Consider the following 24314-nt stretch of genomic DNA (forward strand, 5'->3'; position numbering starts at 1 on the left):
AGAGCTCCCCTCCGGAGGCAAGGGAGTGTTTAACCTCGGGAAATAGCTACACAACCTCGTACCTCCCCTCTGTCCCAGGTACTTCATCTCTCACAAGCCAAACAAGACGTGGCAGCAGGTGTTCTGGTTTGCCATCAGCATCGCTGTCAACAACGCCTACATCCTGTACAAAATGTCAGACGCCTACCACGTGAAGAGGTACAGCCGGGCACAGTTTGGAGAGAGGCTCGTCAGGGAGCTGCTGGGCCTAGAGGATGTGTCACCAGCCCACTGAGACTGTGCTGGCCCAGGGGTGGCAGGGACAAGGAGGGAGCCTGTCACCTGCCTGCTTATTGGAGGGCCACATGTGGCCAGAGGGTCTGCTTTCAGCACCCCCTCCAAAAGAGGGGGCTCCCCAGAGCCTGATGCGGGTGCCTGGAGAGGCTGTGACCTCAGAAGGTACCAGCAATAGGACCGGTGGACCATGCTCTGCTTCCCAGAGCTTGAGAGATTACGATGGGCTCAAGTTCAGACCAGGCAAGCTTGCAAACTGGATCTGTCAGTGCCACCACTCAGCACCTAGGGATGTGTGTGATCGCCGTAGATGGCCCCGTTGAAAGAAGAGATGCAATGTGGTGCCATTAAAACCCAGGGTCAATGAGACAGGAGCGCTTGCAGCTTGCTGGCTACAAACAGGGTGTTCCCGCTGTGTCCTCCACGGGGCTGCTGGAGGGCAGGGCTGAGAGGGAGCCAGCAGGTTCACAGTGAAGAGCGATGCTGTTTTTTTATTTTTCAATATATCTTCAGGTTATTTTCCTACTGTTGCTACTGTAACAAGATGTGTCCCCTCCTCTCCCACGCCACACACCCTCACAGTTTCCTGCATGATCACAGTTCTGTGTCTGGCCTGTGACAGTGTAGGAAGGGCCAGATGTGGCTACACCTACCCGCCAAGGCCTGGGGAGCTGCGCACCTCGTCACCATGTCATTATTGGCAGAATTACTTGTTTTGAGACATATGTAGCATTGTGAAAACAAAATCCCCCATCCTTTCTCCATGTGTGGTGGTCCCCCAGAAAGGTACAGCTGGACTGGGAGGCCCTGGCTAGGGGACCACCTGGTGGCGTGACCCGGGGTTGGCGACGTCCCACAGCAGGGGCAGGCAGGAAGGCGTGTGTAGCCCATAGACCCAGGCCCTTCCTGCCAGAGGCCGACACATCCCATGGGGCCTCAGCCCCAAGGTGAACCCAGTGTCCCCACAGATGGGAGACAAGTGACTTCTGCACCTGTCACCTGACCTCCACAGCCACCTAATTCCTTCGGGTGCACCATGTCCTCGGTGGGGGCTTTGGGACACGCTTCCTCATCCGTCCCGTGAGCTGAGGTGGAGCCGGCAGCACCCTCCACACATTGTCACTTCTGTGTCCTCTCTCTCCACGACTGCCCTCACTTGCGGTGGGGCCTGCGATGCCACGGATCGTGGCCCCGATTTCAGATTATGTTTAAGATGACCTTTGCTGTACCCTTAATTGGATTGAAAGCACTTTTACCACATGGAGAAATATATTTTTAATTTGTGATGTTTTTCTACAAGGTCCACTTTTTCTGAGTTCAGGTGTTTCCAACACTTAGGGAGACTAACGAAGGCCAATGACTTTTTCTTTTCTGTCCAAACAAGAAAAATAAAAATAAAAGTCTATTTAGATGTTGGCTGTTAGTATGTGGCTTTGTTTCAAAGGTCAGGGTTAGAAATCTATTCTTTTGACCTTGATTTCCCATTGTGTGGCCAGGTACATGTGAGCTGAACTGTTTTTGGAATCCTAAACCACTGGACATTTTATAAAAAGAAATCAGTTAGGACTTGATTGTGAAATATATATATATATATATATATATATATATATATATATATATATATATGAATGACAGTAGTTCTGAGTGTAGTTGTCCACATCCCTCCACATTATTTTTAGTCTTGGTTACCTGAGGTCAACTGTGATGCAAAAATACTAAATGAAAAACTCTAGAAATAAACAATCCATAAGCTGTAAACTTTTATTATAACACATTGCAACAGTTGTTGTGCTTTATGGTTAACTTCTTACTCTGCCTAATTAAACTTTATCACAAGAGTGTAAGTAAAGGAAGAAACATAGTGTGTGACTCCAGCACCCACAGATGGTCTTGGGTCTCAGAAACATAGTCTATGCTGAGGGATGGATAGGGACTGCTGAATCTCCCCTGACTACAGTTTGTACCCAGGGCCAGCAGGTGGCGCTGTTACACATATTTCCTTCTGTGAACCGCTGGAGCCACCCAGGGTGGAGGTGCTGTTTGTGGCTCTGTTGCCACCTGTTTTCTCTAAATAATGGGGCCTGTGAGGCATGTGTGGGTTGAAGAGTTTTTCTTTATTTCATGAAGGTCAGAATGGCACGTGGTCTGGGGTTAGAAAGCCTTCAGGCTTGGGCCTTCCCTCTACAGGTGTGACTTGGAATGGCTTTAGGGATCCCACATCTTCATTCTGGACTCTGCAGGAACCTGCACTGAAACACACACACACACACACACACACACACACACACACACACACACACACACACACACACACACACACAGTATTATAGAGGCCCCTTGAGCTTTGCAAGGTTTGAAAATGGATGCATTCAGTTCCATGCATTTTTAGGTATCTGTTGAGGATCTGGGGTTAAGGGCTGTGCCCAGATTTTCATTTGAGGGTTTTTTACTTTTCTTGTCATTTTGCTCCAATACCCCAGTGTCAAGTAACATCCAGATCCATAGGAGGACAGTGTCCACTTAAACACGCAGGCAAGGTTCTCAAGGGGAGTATGAACTAAAACCATGAACATAGTCTGGACCTGAGAACAGTCTTCCAAGTGGGAGGTTCCTGCCCACTCCTCGGGAAGCAGCCGCGAGTGATGAGGAAACCTGTGCTCCGAGAAGACTGTAGATCTCAGTCTCTATTGCTGCTTCTTGGTGTTTCCCCTCATTGCCCCTTGTGCTTTGTGTTGGGCAGTTTCCCAGGGCAGACAGTCAGCTTCATCTGGATCTGCACGTGTAGCTCTTCAGGATGTCATAGCCGCAGTCCCTCTGAGGGAACATGCCCTCACTGAGATGATCCCCATTTGCACTCAAGCACACCTTGCAAGATTTATTTGTTTACTTACAAATTTCACAGACCATGAGCTAAGTCTGGGGTCTTCTGTGTGATGTGTGACCCCTGTTATGATAGTTCAGGTACCCAGTCATGCTTGTTTCTTCAACAGAGTTTTACAGTCCAAAACTAAAATATAATCACATCCATTGTGTTTTCCACTCTTCTGGTTTCTTTTCTGAGGACATGGGAAATATGCTCACCCACGGCACCAAGTTTGCTGGTGAATACAGCTGCTATTACAGTTTGGATGTAAGCAGTCATTAGGAATGGATGTATTGAAGGCTGGTTCCTCGGAGGTGGTGAACACAGCTGCTATTATGGTTTGGATATAAAATGTCATTAGGAATGGGTGTATTGAAGGCTTGGTCCCCTGGAGGTGGTGCAATTGGGAGGTGACTGAAGCATGAAGACACCAAACTGAGCAATGACTTAAGCTGTTGATGATTTTCACAGCTGAGGGGAGCATCAGACAGTGGGCTTGGTGAGAGGAAGCGGTCACTGGAGACATGCCTTTAAACGCTTTACCCTGTTCCTGGCTCCTTTATCCTTCACCCTCTGCCTCCTGGTCACCATTAAGTCACATCCTTCTGCCATGGTGTTTCTGCCGTGCCACAGGCCTGAAAGCAATGGACTGAAACCATGAGCCAAAATAACCCTCTCTTCCTTTAAGTGGGTGTCTCAGATATGTTGTACAAAAATCTGACCAATATATCTGGGGTCAGGCCAAGCTTGGGAACCCCACCCATGGCTGTGGGAGATGAGGAAAAGACAGGCCAGGGTCCCTCACTGCCCCCTTCTGCTGCTGGTCTCTGCACCTTCCTTGTCTCCACTTCCTGTCTTCCTGGACTCATAGACTGTTCTATGTAGGCAGCAGCTCTCTCCACCACTGGCCTGGCAGCCTTTGCATCCTCTGCCCCTAGGGAAATCTGGAATTGGGTGGGTAGCACAGTCAGAAGTGCAGAGACCCAAAGGTGGTGTATGTATGAGCAAAGGGGATGGGAGAGGGAGCCCTGTGCAAAGGCAGTGCCCAGTGTCCAGGTTCCCAAGTGACTTGGCCAATCACCAGGGACCTGAGCAGTTGCATAGTACCTTCTCTGGGAGAAACCCTGCATACTAAATCTGCCCAGGGGAGTCCTTCTTGACTGGAGGTCAAATACTAAAATGATGTGGAATGTGACTTTGACCTTGCTGGATGTCCTAGATGGTTACGTCGTGGGAACTGTTGTGTTGACAATGGATACGAAGAGGATGCTTTCATTTTCAGGATTCTGTTTTTATACTTCGTTTCAAGAGAACAAAAGATTTTAAGGGGGGCTGGAGAGATGGCTCCGTGGTTAAGAGCACTGTTACTCTTGTAAGAGGACCCGAGGCTGGGTCCCAGCACCCATATGGCAGCTCACAACCAACCACTTCTAGCTCCAATTCCAAGGGATCCAACACTGTCTACCTCCACTAGCACCAGACACACTTGTGCTTATAACCACATGCAGGGAAATAATTCTTGCCTCTTGCACATAAACCATAAAATAGGACATTAAAAATTTATTTTAATGGTAATGTGTGTGTGTGTATTGTGTGCCAGTACACACTGGGGCCAGAAAAAAAACATTGTATCTGTGAGTTCGAGGCCAGCCTGGTCTAGTGAGTTCCAGGACAGGCTCCAAAGCTACACAGAGAAAACCTATCTCAAAAAACAAAACAACAACAAAAAGACGTAAAATATTTTTTGTAACACATTATAACAACGCTTCTATTGACCAAAGATAGTTCCTTTAAAATTTCAATCTCCCAGTAAGGACAGAATTTACCTTCACTGCTTTCTGTGTATCCTGACATAATAACTTTTTAATAAAATGGTGACTTTCTGCAACTCCCATTTTTGATCCCTCTATGGCCCTTTGTCTCCACTATCCTCCAGAATTCTGTTTGAAGGAGAGTTAGAGGGACATAGACAGACAAGGAAAGGAAATGGGCTCTCTGAGGGCTTCTCGACCCCAGAAGACATGCGAGTAGATGGCATGGGGGTGTGCATCCAAACAGGACCAACAGGGGCAGGAGGAAGACCAGAGGTCCCACAAACTACCCAGGCCGGTGCAGACTCCCACCGGCTTCTAGCTTGGAGGAATGAAGCTGTTGCTTTCCCTTTCTCTGTGGCTTGGCCTCTAGTCTTCTCCGGATGTTCAGTTCTTCGTCCATCCCAGGGAATGAATTCAGTGACCCCCTCCCCAGGTGACCATCAGCACCCCCATCACAATTTTCTGGCCTTTGTTTGGATTTGAGACGTCTGCCTGACTAAAAATTCAGAAGGATTTGGATGTGGCATTACGATCTGGTAAGGGCTCCTTCTGAACAAGGGGACACCTCCACAACTAGCGTGGTGGGAACCCAGTAAGCCCCCACCTCCATTGTGAGTAAGGGAGCAGGCTTCAGTCAGGCACTTTGATTTCATAACTGGACAGAGATGGCAGGCGGATTTCTCTGGAAAGAACTGGGGTGGAGACTTACGCCAGGACTCCTACGCCAAGAGATACTGCAAACCAGACCTCAAGGAACTGATTGCCTTCCCAGGACAAAGGAAGGGGGAGGGCAGGCTCCCCACCTGGTGCTCCTGCAAAGACCTGGGATGGCACTCTCTGCTTAGTTGCTTCCTCACCCCGCACCGGGCCAACAGGGCCCCCGGACTGAGAATAGCAAAGTGCAGGCATCTGAAGCCAACTGGGGCCAGGAAGGCTTGCTCAGTCTTCTTGAGGCATCCTAGCACGTAGGCCTTGAAGTTTTCTGTGCAGAGGATAGAAAGTGAAAGAAAGCCCACTTTGAATTCAGGAGGGTGAAAGCCCAGAGTTTAAACACAGGAGGTTCCGAGTGGCCTGGAGGGCAAGTGCTTCGTTGGGGCTGTACCTCTGAGGGGCTGTTTGTCCAGTGTCCACATAAATACTGTGGGGTGGCAGGCAGATGCCTTCATACATACGTCCTTCTGCTAGTCTAGGCTTCCCTGTGTCCCTGCCCCTGTTGTGTATGCAACATTCTCTGCTGGCCTAGTGAGGCGCCTGCGCCACAAACAAGTCTAATGTATCGGCTGAAAACCTGGAGATTTGTGCTAAGAGGGTGTGTGTGTGTGCTCGTGTGCGTGTGTTTATTAAAAGGAGGGAGCAGCCTTATATACAGACTTACAGCACAATGGAGAAACCCCAGGTGTAAGGGTTCATGCTTTTATAATTAGAGGTTGATGCCTGTGGGGCAAGGCCAGGGCTGTAAGCCAGGAAACAGGATTCGTTTGTGGTTATTGGCTGACAAGCAACTCACAGAGATCCCGTGGGGGCTGGGGCCCAACATCTCCCCGTTCTTCATATATAAATTAGTGCCTGTCTAGGTGACTAGGACGTTAATAACAACCTTACCCATCACCATTTATAACCAACCCCATTTAAATGAAAACAAACATTTATAAACAATATTTGGGAATGTGGGCGTTGTTCTCTCCAAACTACTTCCTACTGTTTGGGGCTCTGAAATACCATGAAGATCCTAAGAAAATCCTGAAATCCTGGCTGTAGTGGTCTGCAAGGCTGCCTTGTCCCAGCTGTTTTGAATGTCGGATCACCTGGGTCACTACTTCAGGGGGTCTTGCTTCATCAAACCATATTAGTCTGGAAGGAATCCATAGCTTTTCATTTTCTGTGGAAACACAAATCTCTTTTCCAAAGTAACATATTCTTATACTTAAATTTTGAAGTCAAGGCATTTTTAAAATGTATAAGTTGGATTAACCCAGCAGCATTTCTTTTAGCAGTTGTTGCTATTTCCTGAGCAGTCAAACAATTCAAAGACAACACAATAGCATCAGTATCCAGACTCTGTGTATATTCCATCTTTACATGACTTATTTATTTATTACTCTATTTCTTTTATTTTTTCCTTTTATGAGACAGGGTTTCTCTGTTTACTTTTGCCTGTCCTGGGATTCACTCCGTACACCAAGCTAATACCAGTAATTTGTTTCTTTCTTAGAAGTTGAGGTACCCATTTTCAATTCACCCTCATAAATCCTTTCCTGCTGGCCAGCCTCCAAGGGTGATCTCTCAGGGTCCCCTTTCTTTCCCAATCTCTGTGGGACCTCCACTTGTGGCGCCTGTGCCACGTGCAAGTCTAATTATCAGGCAAAAGCCTGGAGATTTGTGCTAAGAGGATGTGTGTGTGAGTGTGTGTGTGTGTGTGTGTGTGTGTGTGTTTATTGCAAGGAATGGAGCACCCTTATATATAGATTTATATACAGACCTGGAGAAACCCCAGGTTTTTTTAAGTTTTATTTATTTATTATGAATACAACATCCTGCCTCCATGTCTGTCTGCCAGCCAGAAGAGGATATCAGATCTCATTATGAATGGCTGTGAGCCACCATGTGGTTGCTGGGAATTGAACCCAGGACCTCTGGAAGAGCAGGCAGTGCTCTTAACCTCTGAGCCATCTCTCCAGCTCCCTAATTCGAGTTTTTATAATTAGAGGTTGATGCCCGTGGGGCAAAGCCAGAGTTGTAAGCCAGGACTAGAAAACAGGATGCACCTGTGGTTATTGGCTGACAAGCAACTCACAGAGACCCTGTGGTGGCTGGGGCCCAACAGCCTCGCAAAACACCAGTAAGCCCTGGAGGTCTCCAAGCTGATGGGTGAGTGGGGAAGAAAATGGCAAGAGTGCAGGGTGTGGGCTGCAGGGCTGCAGGGCTGCAGGGGGCTCAGTAGTAGAAGCCTTGCCCTGGGTTCCATCCCCAGGCCTGCAACAGTCCATTCATGCAGCCAAGGGAATTTCCCCAGCCTATAGCCTAAAGGACTAGACCTTGGAAGCCCATGTGAATGTGCAGTAGCCCTGGACCAGGTGCTATAGATAAACTGCTGCCAGTAACAGGTAGAGGCCAAGAAGGGCCAGCCTGCTTGAGTGCCAGGCTGGAAAGGAGGGCTCCACCAGGCCCCAGTGTCTGTTCTTTCTGCCTGGAATCTCTTCGCCTGCTTTTCTCTGGTTGAGACGGAACACTCTCCCCCGCCCTTGTTGCCTGCCTTTGCTCTGTACCCCACTTCCCATTTTGTTTTTACTTCCCAGCTGCATCCCACACTCTCCGGATTAGGGCTACATGTGGGTACATGTGGCAAATTATTCATACTGGGTACATATCGTGCTTTACTTCCAGATCATGAATGTGCAAAGGGGTCAAAGGGAACACTGACTCCAGATTTTATTTAATGGTCGATTTTTAGGAGACTTGGAATTTTAAGGTCGTGGGGCATTGAAGAGTCACATCTGCAAGAGTAAATAAGCCAAACAGGTACCCATGCCCACATCCATAACGAAGTGACCAACCTGCCTAGCAGATGCCACCCTGTCGAGGGAGACACGGACTGGAAGATGCTCCTGCTCCAGTGTTTCCTTTTTTTTTTTTTTTTTTTTGGTTTTTCAAGACAGGGTTTCTCTGTATTGTTTTGGAGCCTGTCCTGGAACTCGCTGGGTAGACCAGGCTTGGTCTCGAACTCACAGAGATCCACCTGCCTCTGCCTCCCGAGTGCTGGGATTAAAGGCATGTGCCACCACTGCCCGGCTCCAGGGTTTCTTTTGTCTTACAGATGAGTAGTCATGGGCAGCTCCCCTAGACTGTGTCCTTACCCACTGGGGTCTCTTCGATCTGTGGGCATTCCTTTAGAAGGAACATCTGATATTTTTAGGCACCTGAGCCTGGCCTAATATAAACTGGATGTTAAGACATTTTGCCCGCCGGGCGTTGGTGGCACACGCCTTTAATCCCAGCACTCGGGAAGCAGAGGCAGGCGGATCTCTGTGAGTTCGAGGCCAGCCTGGTCTGCAGAGTGAGTTCCAGGACAGCCTTCAAAACAATACAGAGAAACCCTGTCTCGAAAAACCAAAAAAAAAAAAAAAAAAAAAAAAAAAAAGACAGTTCACCCTTGCTGGGAAATACCAGAGTATGTGAAAACCAACAAGATAGAAAGTTGCCAGGGCTGGGAGCAGAACCTGGTGTGGATTGAGGACTAAATGGACTCATTTTTAGACCATGAGGCTTAAGAGAGTTGCAGGCCCACGTGTTGTCAATAAAGGAAGCATGTTCATGAAAGTCATTTAAGTATAGCAGGGAGCTCTCACTGCTGTAGGGCAAGGGTAAGCCCTGTTCTCAGGACATGGGGGGATTCTCCCCCTAGTTAACCACATCTCATGGCTAAGAGTGGGATAATGTCTCTAGTTCTTTTTCTCCACCTCAGACAATGCCCTATTAGCCTAACACTGGCCTGGACATACAACCAAGGGATTTCTAGAGGTTGGACAATATTGTTATCTTTGTGGCCAAGGGCGTCCTAGCAGATGTCCACCATTTACACTGTGAAGCCTTCAGTCCTTGGGACTACAACCACTTCCCCTTTTATATACCTGGTGCCCCACCAGCGATGGCTTCAGACCTCCCCTGAGTAAGAATCCACTTTCTCTATGACTGCTTCCTATGTTACAGGTACTACTTGTTGGAACTTTGACCACTTGGCCTGATGGTCATGTTGTGAGGTAACATAGGGAAGGTGGATTGAATAGCCAGTTTCTGTTGAAAAATGGGGACAAGACCTAGCAAATAGCAGTGGCTGAATGCACGTCTGAAACCCTGTGGCCAGCCTGAAAGGACCCATGAGCTGGATGTATCCTGCTTCAGTTGGCTAACACTAGGTCTGGGGCCAAGTCTCCCCATGGTTTGCTCAGCCTGTTTACTTATACTACCCAAGAGCACCTGCCCTGGATGACACTGCCCCCTTCCACAGTGATCTGGGGCCTCCCACATCAATCACTAAATGAAGATAATACCTGACACTCGACAGATTGCCTACAGGCCAATCTTATGGAGGCATTTTCTTAATTAAGAGTCCCTCTTCCCAAATGACATTCTTGTGTCAAGTCAACAATACAAACTAGCCAGAATAAGGTCATAGATGAGTTCAGTGAGCACCCATGATCAAGGAGGACTGAGATGACAGAGTACCTGCCTTTACCCTCAATGGCTAGACTGAGGGTGACTGTCCTGGGTGGTTTTATGACACTTTGACACAAGCAAAAGTCATCTGAGAGAAAGAAACCTCAGCTGGAAAAAAATTCCTTCATAAGACTGGCCTATAGGGCATTTTCTTAATCAGTGATTGATAGGGAAGGTCCAGTCCATCATGGGTGACGCCATCCCTGGGCTTGTGGTCCTGGGTGCTATACGAAAGCAGGCCGAGCAACTGTGAGGAGCAACCAGTGAGCAGCACCATGGTCTCTGCATCAGCTCCTGACTCCAGATTCCTGCCCTGCTTGAGTTCCTGTCCTGACTTCCTTCTTGATAATGAACAGTGATATGAAGTGTAAGCAAAATTAACCCTTTCCTCCCCAGGTTTCTTTTGGTCATAGCGTTTCATCACAGCAACAGAAACCCTAACTAAGACAGCTGATACAGCTTAAAAGTTTTGACAGAGCCTGCAGAAAAACGGATGGTATTGAATTCTTCAGGAAATCTTGTCAGTCCCTGTTCCAGTCACCTGGACTCACCTATACTGGTTATGAGTTCAGTGCTTGGGTCCAGCCAGCCGTCATCCCACTCACAGAAAGTCCCCCGCTGAGTTAAACCACTGGGTTCAGTGTTACAGAGGAGCAAATACCTTTCCTATAAATTGTCATTCTTGGTTTGAGCTCCCTGAGAAGTGGGCTTTGGAGATAGGATTTGGCTTCTATTCAAGCATTTGTTATAAAATGTCCTCCAAAGCTCCCTTTGCTGGATTAGGCTGTCCCACTTCCTGTGACCGGAAGAAAAGAGGTGACAGAAGAAAATAGTCCAAGGGGATGGTACTCTAAGATATTATGCTTACTTGAGTATCAGAGGTTATTTAGACAACTATTTATCATTGATGTTTTCTTCTTGACAAGGAAAATGTGGGACACCATAACCTTGGCGCACTTCAATACTGAGGCACTCACCTGCAGCCAAGGAGGAAAGACATTGTGGCTATTATTTATCTCATGACATAGACCTTTATCTGCTGCTTTCATTCATTCGACATTGAAAGATCACTCCATGCACCGTATAATGACTACCTTGAGTTTTCTGTAAGGTTCACCCGAGGACTTACCAGGACCCATAGTTTAACCATGTGCACACAGGGATTATTATGTGTGAGTTACTATTCAACTTTTATCAAGGTGATGTTGCGCTGCACTGTCTTCCAAGCTAAACAGTGGCCATCTTTCTGACATTAGTTGTGCCAGCTTGATCATTGAAGCTAGGCTTGCTGGATAATTAGTTATTAATGTTATGATGTCTTGTAAGATTGCTAGATGTTTTTCCAGAATGGAAAAGAAGGTTGTAAAGCTTAAGCAAGTCACAAGGTTTACATAAGCAAGTTAACACAAACCATGTGAAAGATCAAAGTTACAAGCCATTGCTATCAAATCAGCGCTTAGATCTATAGAGTTGCTGGGCAAGTCTCTGTAACAATTAACAAGGACAGGATGAAATGGAAACATGGATGACTAATCAGTTGTAAGTGTGATTTATGCCTAAGCTTTATCTAAATATTACACAGAAGTTAAAGAGTGAGACTGGATCTCTATGACTGTACTTGGAGGCTATACTGATGTGGTCAGAGGAATTAGAGGGGAGAAGATTTTCCACCTTGCCCTCTAAGGTCAAGTAGACACCAAGGGACTGTGCAGCATCTCTCAAGATGTCTGTAACTATTGGGGAACCACCTGTTATTTTGTTTGTAGAGGCCACAGAGCCCCTGCTGAGTTAACACTAAGCAGTGTCCAGTCTACAAATGGCACAGTCAATATGGAAGGAAGATTTCCTTCCTGCTTTGAAGTGAGACCATGTTCAAGCAAGGCCTTCAACTTAACCTCACCTTGATGGAAAACCATAAATGGAGAGCTAGAGGAGCCAGAGGGTCCTTTTAAGCCCAAGTGAGGAGGAACAGGTCTTCAACTGGCCTTGACAGTAAAACAAAAAGTGATTCATTTTGCCACTGCCAGATCATAAATGCCCAGCAGGAATGTATAACCGAAGACAAAAATAATTGCTAGGCTTCTTCAACAGTCCAGAGGGAATCATAAGCAGATATTAGGTTTAATTGCACTAGATGTTTTAGACAATTATTTCTCACTTACAATTTTCTTCTTAATAATTAAAGTGCTTCCCAGATAGGGGACATCATGACCTTGTCTCAATTCAACACTGCAGCCCTACCTACAGCCAAGAGGGGCAGGCCCACTATTGTTTTAAAAGAAGCTGTCCAATTTGTAAGGCCTTGAATTGTCCTACTCCAAGGATTCATTCGGTCTTCTTCCAAGATCTCATGGACTGGTCAAGACCCCATGAAAACTTTGTTCCAACATGTAGACGACCTGTTACTCTGTGGGGCACCTAAGAAGAGGCTTGGGGACCCTCCCAACTTTGTAGTCACAAGGGGATATAAGGTCTCCAGAGAAAGAAGAAACCTGAGCTCTGCATAGACCCACATGCTGCCCTTCAAGAAGTGAACCGCTGCCCCCTGCACTACAGCCTGTCTCATAAGAGCCCCCCTCTCTGTCTCTCTCTCTTGGATCAAGACCCCCCACCCAAACTTTGCCCCTTTTCAAGTCATCACCCTTCCCCCTGACAGCAGTTGTTGAAAAGCCAGACTGAAGGAGAGTTAAAGAAACACAGGTAGATAGAGAAAGTGACAGCAGGTTCCCTGAGATGACAATGCCTGGCTCTCAGAGGACACTGTGAGGAGAAATGGCTGGAAGGCATGGGGGTGAGTATCTTAAACAGGACCAGTAGAGGAAAGACAGGCCTCAATGACCCTATAAAATATCCATCCCAGGGCTGCTATTCCAGAGGACCCAGCTATTTAATTCCCAGAATATACATGGTGGTTCACAGCCATCTAACTCCAGTTCCAGGGAATCTGACTCACTCTTTTGATCCTAGTGAGTACCAGGCACACGTGTGACGCATAGATATGTATGCATCCTCCCAGCTTTAGGCCCCTCCTATCCACAGGGATAATGCTGTTGCTTTCTCCGTGGCTTGGATTTCTGTCTTTCCTGGATGTTCAATTCTTTGTCGATCCCACAGAATGAGTGCTGCAATTCCTTCGATGACCACTAGCACCTCTGTTACATGGTGAGTGCCGGGCAACCAGCATCCTCCTCTTCCCCTCTGGGTAGAGTTCAGGTCTGAGTACTCACCTGGCCCTTCAGATGAGTCCTATGATGGGGGGGGGACTTTCACATCAACGATTTCCTGGGGGCAGATGCACCTTGAAGAACAGACCTCAGAGGAGACCTTGGAGGTGGGTGGGGTGGTGGGCTTTGTTTATTGTCCTGAGTGCCAGCCTTCCTTCCATGGTTACTAAGATCTAGTCATGTTTCACAGCAGTGTGGGCTTCTGAGGGCTGGTTTAGTCCATGTTTTGTATTAGAGTGATGTGCCTAAAGCCAGGCTGCTTTGTTCATCTTGGCTCACTATTCTGGAGCTCAGAGTCCAGGTGCTCCATCTGGTGGTGGTTTGTTGCTGGCAGCATCCCAAGGTGACCCAGTCATCACGTGAAGACAAGCGTGTGTCTGTGTGCCCCATGGCCAGTCTTCCTCTCCTTGTCATAAAAGCCACCACGATTCAGCCAGGGGCTGCACACTGGTGGATTTTCCTAATCGAAGCCCCCTTTCAGAGCCCTGTCTCCAAACACGACAGTCGGACTAATGTCCCGCCCTCTTAATGTCTCACAGTGGAGACTGGATTTCAACACATAGCAAGGCACAGTGGGACACACCTGTAACCCTAGTGTGTGTGTGTGTGTGTGTGTGTGTGTGTGTGTATGCACACAGGTGTGTACATATGTGTACAGAACTTTACTTCACTGTGAGTTTGAGAGCAGTCTGAATGTCCAGTTCAGCCTTGACTACAGAATGAGACCCTTTTTCCAAAACAGAATTTCAGCATGTAGACCCTGAGGGCCGGTGCAAACTGCATTCAAGGTACAGCTAGAGCTCATGGGAATACTCAATGGTGGCTGACCCAAGTGAGGACAGCAGCAGTAAATAGACTACTAAACAAAACAAAGCACAAACCTGTCACAGAGCACCACCGAATCCCAGGAAAGAACTGATCAGTAGAGAGCAGAAAACCAAGTCTCTTGAGCGACAGAATGATAAGAGACGAGGCTGGGGCACGTGGGCTGTCACTCCCTGTCACTGGGACAGAGTACTGTAACAGGTCAGGGATCAGAAGAGCGGTGCTACTTCACAACCTGAGTAACTTTGCTCCTGTAGCAAACTGTGTGAGGATGGAAAATTTGGGGCCAACGTCTCCGACTTTCACCACTGGTGGGCGCTTGAGCCCAAAGGGTATGAGGTAAATCTGCAAGACAAGAGTGCGCAGTCTGTGCCTGTTAGCTCTCTGAAGGGGAGGCAGCGCTAGACCCCGAAGAAGCCCACAGTAACCTCTGGACCAGATGTTATGGGAGGGTGCAGCCACTGAGGGAGGGTTCTTCATATTCCCATGCAGTCAAGCTGAGTGTCTGAAGAGCTGGAAAAGGAGTCATCCAGGTCACATCAAAACTATGGCCTCTGAGGACAGAACAGTATGGAGTATGTAAGAGTCGGAGACTGGGTCTGGAGAGATGGCTCAGAGGTTAAGAGCACTGATTGCTGCTCTTCCAGAGGTCCTGAGTTCAATTCCCAGCAACCACATGGTGGCTCACAACTATCCGTAATGAGATCTGGTTCCCTCTTCTGGCGTACAGACATACATGGAGGCAGGATGTTGTATTCATAATAAATAAATAAAATCTAAAAAAAAAAGAAAGAGTCAGAGACTGTTGTCCTGCTATGGGTGGCCTGAATTAGGCTGGGAGAGGGACAGGTTTAGGTGCTGCTGTCTGACTTCAACAGTGTAAAGGTATCAAAACAGCAGCAAATCTAACAACCTGACCATAACCTGGATCCAAGCATCTTCCAAACTTAGTGTTTGCCTTTCTTTCCGGGGAAATGTCCCCACCTTTGGATGAGGTTGTTCCCAGTCTTTCCAGCAGAGGGAACCAGAGTCTCAAGTTATCACAAAACAGAGAAACTAGTGTTAACTGCACTCGATGTGGTGAATTAGGGGTTGGAATGTGGGGCGGGGCAGCTGGTTCTATGGCAGACATGGCCCAAAGTGAGGTCAGCAACAATAAAGTCACTGGGACCAATGTAGGGTGACTAATGGGGAAGGATGCAGAGTCCTACAGTCCTTCACATGGCACTGATGTCTAGGTTTGTGAGGCACTCACTTGTGGGAACAATTAAGAGGAGACAGGTCCCTGGTCCTATACTATATTTTCCAGTAGAGGAAAAGCACACAGTGAGCATGAAAGACAAGCAGGACTTGGGAAGGGGGAGGGGTAGTGTGTTGCCCTCCAAGGTCTGATGGGAGCTCGCTGAGGAGAGGAACAGCAGCGGTAGCCCCGTGATCAGATGAACTGAGCCATGATCACAGGGACACAGACTGAGGCTAAGGACCTCACCTGGAGCCGGATGAGAGCGGCAGTGACACGGGCTAATGGCTCAGCTCCTAGGAGAAAGAGGTCAGGACAGGAGCTCAGGACTACTCACACTCAGAGCTCACTGTCCCTCCCACCCCATTACACCCTAAGCCATCTCTCTCAGAACACCCTATCTCATCGTACAGCTTCCTGCCAGAAGGAATGGCTGGGCATCCGTTGGCTGACTAGCAGGAATTCAGCCAAGCAGGTAAAGTGCTACACCTCCTGATACCTGACAGTCCACCCCTGTTCCCACCAGGGCACCGAGGGTCACTGAAGGACAGAGGACAACAGCTGCACTCTCTGCTCCACAGGTTGACCCAGCTCCTGAATCGTGTCTGCTCCCAACTCATAAGATACTGAGACCTCAGGGTGAAATCCCACCAAAGGTCTAAAGCAGGGTGTGCTCGCACCACCTCTGAAATAGCTGACCTTAGCAAAACCACAGCTTTTAGTGAATGTGTTTATCTACCAGTGGATGTGAGGAAGCTTACAAAAGGCGCCTATGGTAGGTGCCAGTACAGGGACCAGAGGGGGGCTGCCTGATCCTTATACCGTCTTCCCTCTTAGCTGCCCTTGCATATGCCCTTGAGGGCTTGGTCACCCTAGTAGCGGCAGCCACAAACCTAAAAGGAAGGAGTTGCACTGGGTAGACAGAAGAGCTGTAGCCATGACTCAGGGGTTTAGTCTGTGATCCTTTGCCATTGTAAAGTCTGCTGTCACTTTTGGTGAGGTTGCCACCCGGGACCACTTCCTAGGGCATGTGGGTGACAGATGGGACATTCAGGAGAAGGCTTTCATCATCCAGACAATATTTCCAGACAGACGCTACCTCCGGGCCCACAGCCCAGCAATTCAGCCTGTGTCCACAAGCCTTCCCATCTGGTTCTTAACAGTCTGACTCAACGACACATCAAAGAAACACTTCGAGGCCCGGATGCTCCTTCACTCCCAGGCCAGGTGTCTTCTGCTTCTTGGGCTAAGTTTGCTTTTGACACACTTGGTATGAAAACATTCAGTTGAATGAGTTCCCTGCCTCTCTACTATCTTGCTTTCCCTTGTTTTTTGAGACAAGGTCTCTGGAACTTGTGATGTTGCCAAAGATGACCTTGGATGCCTGATGTCCTCACCTCCATCTCAAGTGCTAGAGGTACAAGTATACATCACCAAATGTGCTCATTTTTCCAAACGAGAGAGATAGCTAATGAAATTCGGGTCTAGTATATGAGACCCACCCTGGATGCCTGAGCAGCTCTTTGGTTATGAAGAGATCCTTGACAGAGATGTCTAACCCTCTGACAAGCTGGGCAGGAGCCCTGCTGTTGCTGGCCAGGGTGTGTGCAGATATTTCCTTGGTGAAAAGTGGCTTACCATCAAGGCTCAAACCTCAGGCACCCTGCCCCCTTTGAGCCCAGGAGCACAAAACCATGCCCTGGTGAGAATAACAGAGGATTGGTAGGGGACACATTGTGGGGATCACAGACCCTGGCCGGAAACCCACCCCTCCATCAGCCTGGGAGCAGGCAGCTGTGAGACAATGTTTACTGAAAACAATTCAGTGCCATAAGCTCCTGATAAGGGCTCCAATAAGGGCTCGCTCACTGAAACATCATGACTTTGATCTTCCCGATGGCTAGCTACTCCCTGCTGTTTTCTGATTCTTGGGCCAGAGATTTAACCACCAGCCAGGAGGGTGAGAGGTCTGTGAGAGGTGTGTGAGAGGTTGTTGGAGATTTGTGCATGTATGGATGACAGAAGTTTTTCTGAAGGGAAGCGTTTTTCTTGGGAAGTTCTCCTAAGCCGATTTGGGGAGCATAAAGTTTTCTTAACGCAACCGACTGGTCTCTGTGTCATCTATCCCGACCACCTCGCTACATTCTCGGATACAGGCTGCGCAGGAGGCACGGCAACACATGTTTGCAAAGCCACTGTCCTACTGAGAGTGTGTGCCTTCGGACTGAGAAGCAGTGCCCCACTGATCTCTGCCGGGCCCCTGGTGTGACACAGAGACATGCTAGTCCTGGTGTTTTAGGTGCATTCATGTTGGACTTTCCCGAGACCTATGGTTCCCAGGCTGAAATTCATCCTTCCAACTCTTACACCTTGGGGCCCTTACACACTTGCTAGGTAATACTGATGGATTCCAAAGCCTTGGAGAAGAATAGGAGTAAAGGGTGCTGCCCACATTGCTCCTCAGGGAACCCTGCAGTCACAAGGTTCAGGAAGCTCCACTCTCAAGACCAAACCCTTTCTCAAAGGTCTTGCCTCTATGTGCCCTTCATTACCCTGGGGAGGAGTCACATTCCCACCCCCTGGCAACCCCACCATGTCCTTACCTGTTCCAGTACCCATTCCTTACAGGGGCCTAGTATCTCTGCAGGCTGTCCAAGGAACTGGTTACTTTTCCCACTTATTTAACATCCCAACTGCAGTTTCCCCTTCCTCCTCCTCTCTTTCCCTCCCCCTGCCTTCCCTCTGTCCCCCTATTTACTCCTCCTTTGTTTCTGTTAGAAAGGGGCAGGCCTCCCATGGGTGTAAACAAACCATGGCATATCAAGTTGAGGTAAGACTAAGCTCCCCGCCTTTCTATTAAGGTTGGGCAAGGCAACCCAGTATGGGAAATAGGTTCCTAAAGCCTAAACAGCTCAAAAATTAGGGACAGGTCCTAATCCCACTGCTAGGAGCCCCATAAACAGACCAAGCTATATGACTGTCACACATATGTAGAGGGCCTAGTTGGTCCCATGCAGGCTCCCTAGCTGTAGGTTCAGCCCAGGTTAGTCGTTTCCGTGAGTTCTCTTGTGGTGACCTTGACCCTCCATAGTTTATACAATCTGTCCTCTCTCTCTGCCCAGTGCTTGGCTGTGGATGCCTGCATCTGTTTCCATCAGTCACTGGATGAAGGCTGTCTGATAACAATTGGGGTAGTCACCAATCTGATCACAGGACATAGCCAATTCATGAACCATCTCCACTATTACTAGGAGTCTTAGTTGGGGTCAACCTTGTGGATTACTGGGAGTTTCCCTGGCACCAGATTTCTCCCTAAACCTGAAATGCCCCCCAAATCAGGACATATTTTTCATTACTCTCTCCCTCTATCTTGTGCCCAACCCTCCCAACCCTATCCTTCATGTCCGTCCCTCCTCACCACCACCCCCAGTTTACCCAGGAGATCTCTTCTATTTCCCCTTCCCAGGGAAATCCATGTGTCCCTCTTTGGGTCCTCCTTGTTGTCTAGCCTCTCTGGAGTAGTGAACTACAGCCTGGTCATCCTTTACTTTACAATTAATATCCACTTATGAGTGAGTACATACCATATTTGTCTTTCTGGGTCTGAATTACCTCACCCAGGATGATTTTTCTAGTTCTGTCCATTTGCCTGGAAATTTCATGATGTCACTGTTTTTTTTTTTGTTTTTGTTTTTTTACAGCTGGGTAATACTCCATTGTGTAAATGTAACACATTTTCTTTAACCATTCTTCAGTTGAGGGGCATCTAGGTTGTTTCCAGATTCTGACTATTAAGAATAATGCTGCTATGAACACAGTTGAACAAGTGTCCTTGTGGTATAATTGAGCATCCTTTGGGTATATGCCAAAGATTGGTTTAGCTGGGTCTTGAGGTAGATTGATTGCCAATTTTCTGAGAAACTGCCATATTGATTTCCAAAGTGGATGTACAAGTTTGTACTGGCACTAGCAGTGGAGGAGTGTTCCCCTTACTCCACATCCTTTCCAATATAAACTGCCATTAGTGTTTTTTTTTTTTTATTATATCCAGGTGTAAGACAGTATCTCAGTTGTTTTGATTTGCATTTCCCTGATGGCTAAGAATATTAAACAATTCTTTAAGTGTATCTCGGCCATTTGAGATTCTTTTGTTGAGATCAGTACATTTCTTTAATTAGATTATTTGGTATTTTGATATCTAGTTTCATGAATTTTTTATATATTTTGAAGATTAGCTCTCTGTCAGATGTGGAGTTTGGTGACTATCTTATCCCATTCTGTGGGTTGCTATTTTGTCATATTGACAGTGTTCTTGCCTTACAGAAGCTTTCCAATTTTAATTGTTGATCTCAGTGTGCTACTGGTATTCTATTCAGGAAATTGTCTCCTGTGCCAATACATTCAAGGCTACTTCCCACTTTCTCTTCTATTAGGTTCAGTGTAACTGGATTTATGCTGAGGTCTTTGATTCACTTGGACTTGAGTTTTGTGCAGGATGATAGATATGAATCTACTTACATACTTCTACATGCCAACATATAGTTATGCCAGCACCATTTGTTAAAGATATTTTCTTTTTTTCTCCATTGTATAATTTTGGTTTCTTTGTCAAAAATGAGGTGTTCATAGGTGTGTGGATTTACATCAGGGTCTTTGATTCAATTCCATTGATCCACCTCTTTTTTTATGTCAATATTAAACTGTTTTCATTACTATAGCTCTATAGTTGAGCTTGAAGTGAGAGATGGTGAAGCCCCCTGATGATCCTTTATTGTTTAGGATTGTTTTGGCTATCCTGGTTTGTTTTTCCATATGAAGTTGAGTATTTTCCTGAGATCTGTGAAGAGTTGTATTGGAATTTTGATGGGGATTGCTTTGAATCTGTAGATTGTTTTTGGTGAGATGGCAATTTTTACTTTGTTAATCCTACTAATCCATGAGCATGGGAAATCTTTCCATCTTCTGATATCTTCTCCAATTTCTTTCTTCAAGAACTTAAAGTTCTGTCTTATAGGTCTTTCACTTGTTTGACTAGAGTTACCCCAAGATATTTGGTGTTGTTGTGGCTCTCGTGGAGAGTGATATTTCCCTGATTTCTTTCTCATTTGTATATAGGAGGGATACCGATTTTTTAAAGTTAATTTTGTATCCAGCCACATCACTGAAGATGTTTATCAGCTGTGGGAACTCCCTAGCAGAATTTTTTGGGTCGCTAATGTATGCTATCATATCATAAAAGTTGGACTTCTTCCAGCCGGGCGTTGGTGGCGCACGCCTTTAATCCCAGCACTCGGGAGGCAGAGGCAGGCGGATCTTTGTGAGTTCGAGACCAGCCTGGTCTACAAGAGCTAGTTCCAGGACAGCCTCCAAAGCCACAGAGAAACCCTGTCTTGAAAAACCAAAAAAAAAAAAAAAAAAGTTGGACTTCTTCCTTTCCAGTTTGTATCCCCTAGATTTCCTTTTGTTGTCTTATTGCTCTAGCTAAAACTTTTGAGTACTATATTGAATAGATATGGAGAGAGTGGACAGCATTGTCTTATTCCTGGTTTTAGTAGAGTTTGAGTTTCTCTTCATTTAGTTTGATGTTGGCTGTTGGCTGATTTTTAAATTTAAATTAGAAACAAGGTTGCTTCACATGTCAATCCCAGGTCCCTCTCCCTTTCCCTCCCCTCCTCCCACGCCCTTTTTCTTACCATCAATAAAGTGCTGAGCAGGTACCTGGCAGAGTCTAACTGCTCCATTCCGCTAACAATTGTCATAATGAGAACAGGTAGACAATAGCAGGCACAGCATTAGGGATGTGCTTTAGGGGAGTGAGGAGTAATAGTAGTGGAGGGCACCCAGAAGCAAGACCTGGATCCCGGCCTTCTGCCTGGTCCTGCACCTTACGGAAACCACGAGACGATGGCTGAGTGTTATCTATAAAGTATTTTCTCTTTATTTAAGTTAAACAATTTCAAGGATGGTTTCCATCTATAAAATGGACAAAGTACAAGCTCTGTACAGCAGTTCTTTTTAAAAATTAACTGGAAAAAAAATTACCAAACTATATTTTGAATTTGCAAAACATACTCACAGATACCATCATTTTCAGCTTCACGGAGACTCAAGGACCACCACAGAGACGACCACCTTTGCCTGCGTGTGCCCAGGGCTCCTGGGAGTTTTTAGTTTTAAAAACAGGAGTGGGAGGGCGGGATAGCCCCGATGACTACAAAACAATGCAAGCACGGCGAGTCACTTTGGCACACTGTCATGTAAACATGGCTCACCGCAGGGTCTTGCCCAGTCCCTCTCTGTTCGGAGCCGGGCTAAGTGGTACCCTGGTGGCCAGACAATCAGATGGTACAAAGATGGTGAGGGCACAGGGTGGGGTGGGGTGCAGGTGTGTGGGTGGGAAGCTCCACCTGCACACCGACTTAAAACAGCCCGTGTTGCTTCACATCTATGGTTTTCACTCTGATAAAAGTAGTGCAGAAGTGTCAGGGCTTAAAAGCGTGGATTATGCTTGGACTGTACTCTAGCAAACTCCTGCCTTGTCCCTGACAGCCTTGCATCCGTACCTGTGAGTGACGTTCCTCAGAGCCTACCATGGAAGGTGGACATGGGTGGACTTGACCAGACACAAGGGCACCCTGTCTGTTATAATGCATCATTTTTTTTTTGGCTGCTTGGCAGGGGTTAAAAAGACAGAGGGTCAGCACCTGGCCAGGCCTTCCTTCACAGAGGGTCCGTGGTCATGGTGTGCACACACATGGAGCTCCTCAAGTAGAAGAAAACTAGCTACGCCCCCTTTTGGCGCAAGTGGGAAGCAGAGCATTCACTTGCAGGCCCTCTGACCACCTGAAACTCTATGGTTCCTCTGATCTCTGGGACACCTGAGATGTGTGTGTGTGTGACGCTTGTAGCCCTATCAGGCAGACATCCAGGCCACCTCTGTGGCTGACAAATGCCTGGGTCCCCCATGTAAATGTACAGGTCCCACGGTCCTAACTCTACCCACAGTTCCTGCAGCAGCCTGTGGATATACCTGGGGTATCACCTGTACCAGGGTTGCAGACAAAATAGGGTTCACCCACATGCTAAAGGGCTGGTCCTCTGTGCTCTGCAGGCAGCTCAGTGTCAGAGACCCAACATACAGGGTCTCAAACCACTATGAGCCTTGGGATAGCACGTGACAGCTTTCCAGTGTCCCTGGTCTGTCACAAGGCAGTGGGGTCCTGCTGGCTCACATTAGTTAGAAGCTGTGGGATTGAGTTTTCCTAAAGAAAAGAAATCTAATTTTAAAAGAAAACTCCAAAGTAATAACTTGCCAAAAGAGGTCACCTATTTAGGCTTATGGATGACGATGGGCACAAAGTGGACTTTCTAACCCAGCCTCAACTCCCTCGCTGAAGTTAAACATTGATTCTTGTGCGCTGGGGCCAGTGGTTCAGGGATGCCTGCAGCTGGCAGAGCAGTATGGACTGGCTGGTGAGGCTCCAGAGACAGTGATGTCACCTGTGGCTCTGGGAGTGCAGGCCCCTCTGCATGGCTGCGCTGCGCTGTGGGGTTCACAAGATGATGGTGTAGGGAAAGCATAGGGAACTGACCATCATTCTCTCTGTTTGTATCTCTACCTAGTGTCCCGCTCAGAGGGAAGTTCATATTCAAATACAGTAGGTATGTCAGTGAAGAGGGGCAGTGGTTGGGAGGCCAGTTGGCCCAGAGGTGCAAGGACAGGGGAAACCAAGGAAATCTGCAAGGAAAGGTGAGCTTTGTGGAAATCACTTTTTTCCTTAGACAGGGTTGTGCCTGCCTCCGCCTCCTGAGTGATGGGATTGCAGGCACTGACCACCATGCCTGGTTCACACACATGATTTTGGATGGGTAAAAAAACAAAATGGAGATTTTTGAGTTCTTGCTGTGAGGGCAGCTGCCCCTGCTTCCTCTGTCCTCAATATAAACATGTTTACTGCTTGTCCGCTTGTTCCGGCCAGCACTGGGATGCTCCTCTGTTGAGGAGCGAGCAGAAGGTAGAAAGTGGGAGGCAGAGGATTCCAGCCTTGGGAGGGACCCTCTGTCCTGAGCCCCAGAGACTCATTTCCTCTTCTGCACAGTTGTCAGCCCGGCTCACGCCTCGCTGCAGACTTGAGCCTTAAGACTTTCAGACCATGATGGAACACTGAGGTATATAGTTTTGCGGAAAGTTTCAGAAACATAATGGTGATCACCAAACTGGGCCGGTGTGCAGGTGGACGGCGGACCCTTGGGGCCTCTTATTGCTGCAGGTTGAGTGAGAATTTCCACTGCTGTGACAGGGCCGGGCCACACACCTCCACACTCAGGCCTCCGCTCTTGGCTGTGCGGCTATCCAGGCACAGGTTGCTGCCCACGTGTCGCAGCTTGGAGTTGCCCTCGATCTGCTCCCACTTCTGCAACAGACAAGAGCACAGCAGGGGGAGAGGCGTGTGAGGCAGTGTGGGGTCTGCGGCCTACTCTTGGGCACATGGCTGCTATCTGCACAGTCTTCCTCTGCTCAGGAGTCCCCACTGCCCTGCATGCTGCGTTCTCAATGCGCCACTGCTGGGGCATAGGTTACCATAACAATGCTCCTGTGAATGCTAGCACACTAGAACCAACCATAGCCAGCAAGTTCACCAACCCACTCTGCCAGGCACAAAGACTTCTGAGGTGCCCTTGTCCTATTGTTTAGCAAGTAATGTAAACATTCTATTTAAACATTTATGTTTTTGTCTAAATAACACTTTTCTTTTTCTCCCCACAGCTCCTCTTTCATTAACAAGGACTATGGCCCTAATTAATTTTTTTATGCATGCACTGAAGTTCCTTGGAGTTAAGTATTTCTGAAAATTCTACTG

General features: G+C 47.5%; 2 protein-coding genes across 2 annotated transcripts in view; one reads left to right on the forward strand and one right to left on the reverse strand.

Moving 5' to 3' along the window:
* Pgbd5 (piggyBac transposable element derived 5) overlaps positions 1 to 1689 on the forward strand; it is a 61875-nt gene extending 60186 nt beyond the window's left edge. The window contains exon 7 of the mRNA XM_005064670.4: positions 79 to 1689. Coding sequence (XP_005064727.1) covers positions 79 to 274 — 196 coding nt within the window. The 3' untranslated portion in view covers positions 275 to 1689. The remainder of the gene's footprint in view (positions 1 to 78) is intronic.
* Positions 1690 to 21368: 19679 nt separating this feature from the next.
* Galnt2 (polypeptide N-acetylgalactosaminyltransferase 2) overlaps positions 21369 to 24314 on the reverse strand; it is a 128742-nt gene continuing 125796 nt past the window's right edge. The window contains exon 16 of the mRNA XM_005064669.4: positions 21369 to 23867. Coding sequence (XP_005064726.1) covers positions 23712 to 23867 — 156 coding nt within the window. The 3' untranslated portion in view covers positions 21369 to 23711. The remainder of the gene's footprint in view (positions 23868 to 24314) is intronic.

This window comes from Mesocricetus auratus, unplaced genomic scaffold, assembly GCF_017639785.1.
Source record: "Mesocricetus auratus isolate SY011 unplaced genomic scaffold, BCM_Maur_2.0 Super-Scaffold_100013, whole genome shotgun sequence".
Taxonomy (NCBI): Eukaryota; Metazoa; Chordata; class Mammalia; order Rodentia; family Cricetidae; genus Mesocricetus; species Mesocricetus auratus.